At 40.9% G+C, this 11,054-nt stretch overlaps 1 protein-coding gene and 1 pseudogene across 1 annotated transcript; one reads left to right on the plus strand and one right to left on the minus strand.

Annotated features, from left to right (window-relative positions):
• The window catches only part of LOC140244354 (ATP-binding cassette sub-family C member 12-like), a 126,575-nt pseudogene that overhangs the window by 77,477 nt on the left and 38,044 nt on the right, over positions 1-11,054 (plus strand).
• Positions 5,626-7,846, minus strand: LOC140244951 (sialidase-1-like). Its single transcript, XM_072324559.1, has 3 exons — positions 7,158-7,846; positions 6,643-6,737; positions 5,626-6,055 (listed from the first exon to the last, which is right to left on the minus strand). The coding sequence occupies exons 1-3, from the start codon at positions 7,798-7,800 to the stop codon at positions 5,651-5,653; spliced, it is 1,143 nt and encodes a 380-aa protein (XP_072180660.1). The 5' UTR covers positions 7,801-7,846; the 3' UTR covers positions 5,626-5,650.

Genomic DNA, 11,054 nt, shown 5'->3' on the forward strand with positions numbered 1-11,054 from the left:
TGTTTTGTAAATGAAAGTTTCATATTCTCTGTCAAATGGCAAGTTTACGCATATTTAGTGAATCATTGAACCCTAACTTCTCCTTCTAGTTAAGTCAGCCTCCTTCAATAAGATGAAGATTCTTGCAGACTCTTTGTATTTACATTATAATACAGTTTATTTACAGATATTTACAAGCACATAACAAATATGAAGAACAGGACTAGCCACTGTGATCAATCGGTCACAGTCTTCTTACAATCGGTCTCTGCAGAGTTAATGCAGTAAGATTCATTTATGACAAGCTAATCATTCTATTTGTGCAGTACTAGCAGAGGTCCCAAGGACTCTATAGGATACGCGACAATGGACAGTTGGTATAGAGCAGTAATATAGTTCTGGTTGTTACATATCAAATCAGATCGTGTCTTATTCATTCTGACCCACTGAGTCAGTATCATCTGTTTCAAAATGTATTTTGATATTTTTAGTGTTATCCAGTTTTGATCACACCAGAGTATAGGCATATGCATACCGTGCAGCTGATCGGAATGGTATATTTTTCGGTTTTTTAAGACAATGATTTACGTGCAGCCTTGAGTTTAAACGTATAAGTACTGCACATATACCATAATGGTCGTTATATCGGTCTTTCAAGCTGGTGCCCGAGCTATGCACAAAGCGTATATATAAATAGTACGATTCGGTTCCACCTTCCTGATCGTGCAATGATGAATGACCAATATTGAAACTCTGTCGAATATGATAAATCATTTGCGCTACTGACACATTAATTGTCAGAGATAGGGATAATAATTATGACATATGAATGTTGGCTTGAATTATTCTTTTATGGATGCATACATCAACCCAGACGTTTGTATAACATCCACGCAGAAGTTTGTTGTTGCCTTTTTTTCTGGCTTAGATATTATATCATTTCTAACAAGATTCAATCATTGGTTTACTTCCCGGACACATGGAAATAAAAACCCTGCCATGTAATAATAATAGATGTGTATAAATTTGTACCTCTTTACTTTCGTTTATTATGAAACTATAACCAGCAACGAGGGATGACAGTGTAAATTGATATGACATGCCTGTCACATGCAAGACATTTACTTTCATACCGTTCAGACTCAATAGAAGGATTGCTATGCAACTAATTGTTCCGTAAAACTTTTCTGCAGGACTCAAGACACTAAATATCATCATAATTATAGTTTGACATTTGGCGAAAAAGAAACCCACAGAATAGTACAGCCATATACGTATTACGTGGCTCTAAGTCATCACTAACGACTACCATTAAATTAAATTGCATCCTTTCGAGACGCGCATTGATAAGTTCCGGTGACTCTACAGGTGATACGCACATTGTATACATACATTATGGGACCATCTCACATGTCTAGTTTAGTTGTGAAATCGTGTGGTAATCCCGACCACTACTAGATCAGTCGTAGATCTAAACTCTGTCTCTTCATATTATATATTGAATGTTTCTTTTACGATCATGAAAGGATTGCAAAAAGCAATTTAAAGACCATCACTTTGTACTTGTGCCTTTGAAAAATCTGCCAACTCACCTTTCCTCCGTGTAATAAAAGCAGGAATATATCAACATAATCTACGGGAGATGACTATACAGCCCGGTAAAGCCCTAAGCCCTAAGAGAATGACATGCACGCCTTGTCCGTATGATAGCAGCCACACAGATCATAATGTTTTACAGTGGCGAGATGACCCCCAGACTGTACGTATACCGATTGGAGAGGTATATACCATTTGGATGTGAGTAATATTCCTATTCACACAACTTCCCCAACCGACCTCGCTCACTCGCTCGAACAATGAATAGAGTTTTGGTTCCATATTTGTGATTTCTGCTAGATTGAATGGCGCTGTTGCTCACAATAGCATCGAAGTTTGCACTAATACAGTGCACATCGCTATCACGTGTTTACAAGGCAACAGGGAAACTACAAATGGCAGTGCGACATGCTTTATCCCGTAAATTTTCACAGTAAACAGACGGTGTAGACTGAAGCGTGATTTGCGGCATATTTCACGGATGGATTTACAAAAGCTCAAACACAAGGGAAACAAAACTGATGTACACACGGATGAAAAATCCCTAGTCGCGCGGTAGTCCGTCTTTACATTGTGCCACTGGCGAAAGCATAGTGGAGGAAGAGGGTATATACAAAATGCGTGAAATAATTATGGCCAATTAACTTTTGAAGAATGGAGATCCCCCCCCCCCCCCACACACACACAGAGAGAGAGATTGGTTTTAATCTAAGGCATGTAATTATGTTCTTTTTTTTTTTTGCTTACTTTCTCACTGTGCTTCCTGACACAGTGAGAATAAGTTGGATTCCAATTCTTTGCTTTTTTAAGTGTATCATTACTTGACATTGAGTATATTACACTTACAATTATTTTTTTTCCACCTGAATGTGTGTGTCATCATCCTATCAGCAGGAGGTAAAATGGTCCAATGAGACCCCCCCCCCCCCCCTCCGCCCACTTCGGGTGATGTTTGTTATTTCGAAGGTTTGTTATTCCGAATTACACAAATTTCGTATAAACAATGTATAGATAAAATGAAATAAGGTTCGTCAATCCAAACATTGATTTTGTAGCGTTATTCCGAAGGTTTTTATGCCCAAAAATGAAGTAAGGTTTATTATTCAAAACGTTCGTCAATCCTAAAATTAAATAAAAAAGTGCGTAGGCCTATAACCAACCTTCGAAATTACGAACCATATTTCGATCATTTGCGGATTAACGAACCTTATTGGAATTACAAAGTGTAACCCCGATACACTGTAGGTAGTTTGCTTGCTTTGCTCACTCAGTGGACGATAAGATCATCCTGAAACTTTGACATCGTCTACATGATTGCCCTTATAATATATGTTCTGTATGACGTGTGCTAACATTATACCCCTATATAAACACATGCACAACCCTCTCTCACACACAAACACATACACAGTCACGAGAAGATAACTTCATATCTATGCAGATATGCTGTGAAATACTGAAATGAAAGACTTCGGTGCAAACTATTTGTTGCAGCATGGTAACTTTTGTGACATCGACCATGTCAAGCGCAAGAAATGTTGTGCATTCGCTTAAAACAACAACCAAAAAAAAAAAAAAAACCAAACCAAACCCAACAACAAACGAAACCCGATTACAATTCTCTTTTTTTTTTCACTCGATGCCCCTAGCATTTTAGACACACACAGACACACACACATAATCTACATATTGGTGACAGAATCGAACCACGATCACACGACTTGTTCTTCGCCACCGTGGCCTCCTGTAATGATCATTTTGCATGCAGCATTTTAATCTGAGTTCAATCAATTACAAACGATATAGCAGGTGGATCTGTACAATGATTGCGATTGAAAGACAAGAATATCAAATTTACACCGATAAAGATATAAGGAGGCATTTACTAAAACAGCATTCGTTCAGATGCACGAGTATCCTTCAGATTACAAAACGTGTGGCACTAATTCTCTTAAAGTTCACCGGCAGATGACGGTTTGAATAGTACTGGCACAATCGATCATTCTTCGTCTTGCGTTGAATTTACAAGCGAACTTCAGTTTCTGTCCGTCTTCGTTCAACTGTCCTGCGCGAAATAATTATAATGTGTACCACCAGTTCCTAGCTGGTCACATGAAATAAGATAATATGGACAAATCACACGTTCTTTGTATGAGTTACATTGAGAGGGGAAAGGATTTTGAAAAAAAAAAAAAAAAACGTAAACAAAACAAAATGACTTTTGTTAGAATTCCCCTGAAATGATAACTTCATTTGGTGAGAGGTAAACTTTTGACTGGCACTGACAACCTGCAACAACGCATCTTACCGTTACGGTAAAACAACATTAGATAGAATGCTTCCAGGACCTTGATATCGGTAAACATTCAAATGCATACACTGTATTATCTGTCTGACGTCTAGAAAATGGACATCACAATATCCAAGTCTGGATCATACTCTAGTTTGAGAGACAAAAATCAATGGCATTTACTACGATAGTGCAGCGAAGGAGTCGTTGAGTTTTAACATTCTAAGGCGGACTATGATCCCTCGTACATGGAGAAGGAACTATACGTAAATTCAAAAAAAAAAAAAAAAAAAAAAAACCTCTCATCAACAAAAATCACCACTTCCTTGAATTCACACTATTCTAGTTCATGGAATACAGTATGTATATCTTATCAGTTCTGAGTAACGACAAACAGAGGACTACCTGTGCAACATTATCGCGTGAACGGACACTCTGAGATAAATTCAGCTTCAACTTTTCACCTTTACTAGAGTCACACTGGGAGCACTTTTACGGGTGCAACTTTGCACCTTTCAAGACCAGAAAGGTGCGAAGTAGCAACTGTAAAGGTGCTCCCATAGTGACACTGGTCTGAAAGGCACAGAGTTGCACCCGTACAGGTGCTCCCAGGGTGACACTGCGGTAAAGGTACAAAGTTGAACTATCTTTCTAAGAGTGGATAATAATGCTGTCTATAAGTTATATCCTCTCATGTTCGAGTAACATTTGTTTTATTGATTGATTCATATTTCATTGATACATGTACTGTGAATTGCTACAGCAATATAAAAACTTTCATGGATTTAAATGTTACACAGCCGTCTTAGTTTTCAAACTTAAAAAAGTGTGTTTCAAATACACTCGGTCATTACAAACACAAAAATGCAGATTCTATATGATTACAAGGCACCTCTTCCGTCGCCGTAGATTTTGAAAGTACTGTCGCCATTCCGAGACACACTCACACACATACACAAAATACACACACGGCTAAACATACACATGTACGTAGATTATATTGTGTTCTGATACTATTAAGTGTGGCATCATACATGTGCTTTGATGACTTCTCTTTTTTTTCTTTCCTTTTTTTTTTTTTTTTTGGCTTCAAGCTTCTTTATTTTTTGCGACCTCAACCACTGATGGATATGGAGCAAACCACACAGACCTCCTTTGGAGTATTTACACTGTATGCATTCTCCTCAGACGCTCAACTGAGTATGAAACAAACCCACTTATACATACAAAGGCATATAATACACACACATACATATACACGCACACACACCCACATATGTTTACGATGTACACGAAGCATTATACTAGTACCGTACATCATTTTGGGCACATGAGAAGGTATTTGTGGCACATGTCCTAAAAGAAAATGATTCATGATCAGCGACAAATATCGAACCTTTGTACAAACATCAGTTGAAGAACATCGCATGATTGCACATGGAGAAAGAATGGTGTCTATAGCACACACCGATCAGTAAATCGCAGATTTCCAGGTCTAGAGTGTTAACGCGGGCGCAGGATACCAACAATGCTAAGCTGATTACATTTTTCACTGCCGGCACCAAAATTATTTGGAATGGATCCATTTCATGAGTACTGTACTTGACTTCAAGCTCCAAACATTAACTACATTGCTATGTCCTTCGGGAACCGATTAGCGAAAGAGCTGTCACATTGCCACTACATTTTTCGAAATCACTTGTGTCAATCTGTATGGACAGAATGTGGAATAAAGCGTAACCATCAATATTCCCCACTGGCATCAGCATCAAGTGTTTACAAGCATCAGGCATAGATGCGGATCTTGTAGAAATCTATGGAGGCATAGCCGTCTCGCTCGAATAGTACCCCGATGTGATCGTCGTCGATTTTGGTCAGCGAGGAATACTCGGCTACATTCGGGTACAGCTGGAGGGCGTATGGCCATGTTTCGCCGAAATCGAGGCTCCAGTGGAGCGTCATGTTCACGCGCGATTGCGAGTTGGATGGGTGAGAGAGGAAGAGGACGTCGCCGACCAGGGCGAGGGATGCGAAGACGCCGGGGTCGATCAGCGATTCTTTCGGCGACATGAACGGGACGGGGAAGGACTCGCCACCGTCGAAGCTGAGGGCTTGGAAGCGGCAGTGGCAGTGGAAGAACAATTCGTTGCGGATGGTTATGAGAATCGTTCCGTTGTGGAGTTCGACTATCTGCGAGTATATGTGGCAAGAGAGGAGAACAAGCTTGCGGTCACTCGTAAGACAAGGTAATTCTCCGAACTGATGCATAAACTGAACTGCATTGCCTGAATTTTAACGAGTTATTATGAACCATTGGAGGCGTTCACCACCGTGTACCGAATGAGATTTCCCACGCAACAAACCACGAAATGAAAATCGAACCTTGACATCACTTTAGGATTGTATCGTATTTCACAAGTTATTATTTCTGCTCTCGAAATTCAGGAAAGAAGCTGCTGCTGATAATTTCGGCGCTTACATTACAGTCCCAGTATCAACTCTGTGATTTGGTGCTTTTTTTTTAAATCAATTTGCACTACGTATTGCTAGTCTGGTAGTGTTTCATGTTGAAATGTTAATTTTGATCTTTCGAGTTGGTATCCAATCACTATTAGCTCACTTCTATTAGCTGGTTCATCTGATTCATGTCCCATGGAAATGACATTTTTTCTACCAACATGCACGACATGTGAGACACAAACAATGTTCATGTAGTTCTTTTGACAAGGGCACATTATAGATGAATTGAAGATTCAACAATCCTCAGTAAGACATACCTGATTTTCTCCCGGCGCAAAGTCCCCAGTCTTCTTGGCATAGTTGTAGGGGAGCCCATAAATAGGATTGTTCAGTTGCCACGTCTTTCCATGGTCTACCGACAAGAAACGAAATACATGTATACCAACAATGCATCACGGCAACAAGTAAACTGTCAAGGATTAATAATAACGAATAAAATACTATTCGTATCAACGGACAAGATAAACCAATTCACACGAATAATCTAATGCTAATATTGATGTAATTCCACTCCAAACACTTAAGGAATGCTTATATACGATATCTATCAAATCAATCTTATTCAAGTGCGTCCAAGGAGAGAGAGAGAGAGAGAATCACGCTGACATTGTCTTTACGTTCCGTTGAGGTTACCTCGTGTATTGATTAACATTTTGAGATAAAAGGAGTCATAAGAAGGAAGCAACAGAACTTGATTATTTAACATTTTGCCTCAGTAGAATTTCAAGAGAGAGAACAAATCCACATACAGGACCGTAAAGTGATAGTTTACCATCGCTATATAGACACTCCAAGCGTCTTGTGTAAGCATTAAGAGCATGTCCGCAAGCGAGTAGTCTTCCTTTATTCGGGGCCAATTGTTTCTGGATGCCGAATCCTGGTCCTGGAGCCCAGTCTATGCCCGCTAGGGCTGGATTGGTGTCGGCCATGTTGATGGCAGACGACCAGCTATAGCCCCAGTCGCGGCTCACTTTGTAGTAGACGCCTTTAGGCCGATATGGCGAGGTGCATTTCCCGACAGTATGCTGGCAATAGCCGAAGATGACAAAAGTTGTGTTCGTGTCGTAATCGACGAGCGCCGCTCCGAGGTTGAGCCCATCTTTCACCTCGTAATCGTCTTCGATAAAGCGGGTCGCGTTCCAGTTCAAGCCGCCGTCGGACGATCGACGCATGGCGATGAATTTAGCCGAGGCGTCTCCGCCGGAGTACTTGCGCGGTGCGCAAAAAGCCAGCAGATCGCCGTTTGGTAGGCTGAGTAGAATTGGCGTTCTGTAGGTACTGATTTCTCCTTGGTCCTTGGATATCCACAAATCTTGCTCGCTAATTACCACTGGAGATAGGGCAGGGCATCCTTGTATGAAGCACAACAAGATGACAACGGTCGTAAAGGTGATATATCGGGAGACAGTCTCCATTGTCGGTTTTGTTGACGGACGATTCTTTGATGAATGCCAAAATATGTTGAATCCCTGCGAGAGATAGATTTCAATAATAAGAGCAAAGGAAAACATAGATACCATGGTACTCAGTACAACGTATTTCTATTGTCCCCATGAACAACCAGTTGACTTCCTCGACATTATACCGACCGTGGGATACCGACCCAAGGGACTCGGGTCTTTCCTATCAATCTTTGCAAGTGCATAGATAGGCCACCTGTGTGACGGAGGAAGGTGATGTTTTGATATCATGAATCGATAGACACAGTTTTTGAACGCGTCAATGTGTCGCTACGGTTGCCCTGGGCCTATCGATATCGATAGTCACCTTCTCTGCATGTTTACATCCACATCAAGTTATATGTCTGATGAACATCTGTGGCACCATGTTCATTATAGTATATGGTGCCACCCCCCCTCCCCCTTCCCCGTTCACTTGGAGTACGCATGTTCTCGTTCCCTCCGTTAGAGAGCACCCAACGTCTCACGGCTGCCGAAATTGCGGAACCCCCTTTCATAGGCTTTTAGCAGGCTTTTCCTGCCTTAGAGACCCCCTAAATCCGGAACACTGTTCAATGCACCCCTTAATTTCAGGTGATCGAGCTGTCATTCCAACCCCTTATCTAGATCGAGACAGACACCCCATACCTCATCTCAGATGAGCTGCAATTCCCTTTCTGTTTGTATTAAAATGCTGTCTCAAAACTCGAAAGAAACTGTCCAGAAATGAAAATCTCAAGACATGAAAGTTTGACAAATATTTCTGTGATTTTCAAGATATTACATAACCCATTTTTAAAAGAACTCCCCGGATGCAAGTCAAATACTCTCATTAAAAAAAAAAAAAGAATCGTCGCGCCAAAAGCAGGGCCTTCCTCTTTGCCGGGGAATTCGGGAACACGCATAGTCCCTCTCCCATCAACCCCGGATCGGGGAGGATGGGGAGGGGCAAGTGTGGTATCACCACTACACGGTAATAAAGTTGTACTACTACTACGCACACCTCGCACCTCCGACCAAGGAGGTCTCATACCTCCTTGCTCCGACCCATCCGCGAACAAAGTTGTTGTTGCACTAGGTCATCTCCCTAAGAATCTTCGTATGCATACTTTAAACTTTACGTGTTGATACATTTACAAACAACACACTACAAAACACCATAGAAGGTGCGTACAAATGGAGAGCTTGCAACCAAAAGACGCTAAATCCATTGAAAAATGATGGATTTAGCGCCTTTTGGAAGCAAGCTCTTCAAATACATGTAGCAAGTACGTACGACATGTAGATCCAAGGCCAGGTATTTTCTGATTTGGTACATGTATAGGCCCTTGACCTCTAGTAGTGATGGTATACCATTGTAAAATATCACATTATGGAGATACACGTATGGTTGATTGTTGTAAATAATTCGTCTCCCGCGTTTAAATTTAAAGGGGAATTCCAGACGATTTTCATAATTTCACATCATGTAGTACATAAATCGACAACTCCATGTATAGATTTGTGGAATTTATTTTGGTTCTTGAGCAGAGAAACAGTATTTTGAAAAACCTTAAACAAATTACACTGAACAAGGATGATGACATAGGAGGTTCACATATTTCAGAAATGTAGCAGTGTATAATTCCATTACAATACTGCTTCCTTGCGAGTTCACCTGTGTATAATCTATGCATGCCTTCTTCTATTGTTCTGCTTCCTTGAGCCCCAACTCATGCATTCTTATGGTGACTCTGCCATGTCATCATCCTTGTTCATTGCCATTTGTTCTAAATTTTGAAAATATTCTTATTCTTCATCCCAATTATCATAAATTTTGAAACTCTGCCCTCAGTTTAACTAATTTATAGTTGTTCAAAAGTAAAAATCTGAAAATCATCCGGAGGTCTCCTTTAAACGCGGGAGACGAAGACCACATAATTTGGCCCTTTCTGCTTTTTGGGGTTAACCCCAAAAAGCAGAAAGGGAACCCCAAAAAGCAGAAAGGGCCAAATTATGTGGTCTTCGCGCTCTTCTTATCGTGACTGGATGAGCAACCATACATAGAATTACATGTAAAACCAGGTTATGCCTGCACAATAAACATATTATCATTATATTGTACGTACCTCCTTTTACTGAGACACGACTGCAGACAACCAGCAGCTATTTTTGTAGTCTCTGCACTGTGGGGAGCGCCATGGCCAGCAACATTACTGGGGCATGTGAGCTGAGCTACACTGATACTAATAGTACATAGGAATGCTGCATGCTCGTGTGTGAACGACGGTAACGATCAAACGCTTCGCTTCAGTTGCTTCTTACGATCTTGTTAACAATAAAGCTGTACCAGTCGTGTCGTTCAGTGTATTATGTCCCCATATGCTGCTCTTTGACTGATTAAAGTACTGCTCCACTGCCACTGTCCTGTAGCTGAGTTATACACAGTCGTAAAGGCCTTTTTTTCTCAGGCTAGTTTGAATAGTACAATGTACCCGTACAGTTGCTAGTAACCGAGAGCAGACCAAAGAGATTTTTCTCACAGGGGAAAATCTCTCTGGAGCAGACCGAAAGCACGTCACGCGGGCTTATCACGTGACATGCCGTTTTGTTCTGTTTGTTCATGTGACCCAGTAAATATCAAGTATGTGTAGTCTTCTCACCATACCCTGGAAACCATAATGATAGTTATATGAATCACCGGTTATATAGGTAGGTGGTCTCTTCCCACCCCCTGGTCGGATGATGATAATCATTGATATGATTGTCTCCTGAGCGAGTTTCGAAAATATGAGCTGCCACCCTGCCGATGAGCTATGAGATGGTCTTTTTATCGTTTTTTTTTTTTTTTTCCTATATACTTTCCACTCTGGCAGGAGCTGAGCATCCAGGAATTCCGTAAAGGGGGGGGGGGGCATTTACAAAATTAAAGGGGGCGAACGCCCCCGACCTCCATCTTTTTGTTTTAATTTCTTTTGTTTTAACGAAAATTAAAGGGGGCCCCCGCCCGGTGCGCCCATGAATGTCATTTATGATGAATCAACGTTACTTCGTACACTCCAGTCTTAACGCACACGGTTATAACGAAATTCTCGTCACAACGAAGTGAATACATGTATTCATTTCCCCAAATCACCATCTATAATATGTCTTTATAATTATACTTTACTGTTCGCCTAAAACGAAATGTCAATAATGAAAGAAAACCGCCGGTCCCGATGACTTTGGTCAAAACGGGAGTGCAGTGTAAT

This window comes from Diadema setosum, chromosome 21 (assembly GCF_964275005.1).
Source record: "Diadema setosum chromosome 21, eeDiaSeto1, whole genome shotgun sequence".
NCBI lineage: Eukaryota > Metazoa > Echinodermata > Echinoidea > Diadematoida > Diadematidae > Diadema > Diadema setosum.

Bases quoted from the DNA above. Each gene is read 5' to 3' on its own strand.
- LOC140244951 (XM_072324559.1), bottom strand. From the start codon at position 7,800: ATGGAGACTGTCTCCCGATATATCACCTTTACGACCGTTGTCATCTTG. The intron at 6,738-7,157 runs GTAAACTATCAC...TCTTGTCGGTAG, and splicing joins GGAGTGTCTATATAGCGATG to ACCATGGAAAGACGTGGCAA. The intron at 6,056-6,642 runs GTATGTCTTACT...ATATACTCGCAG, and splicing joins TTGCGCCGGGAGAAAATCAG to ATAGTCGAACTCCACAACGG.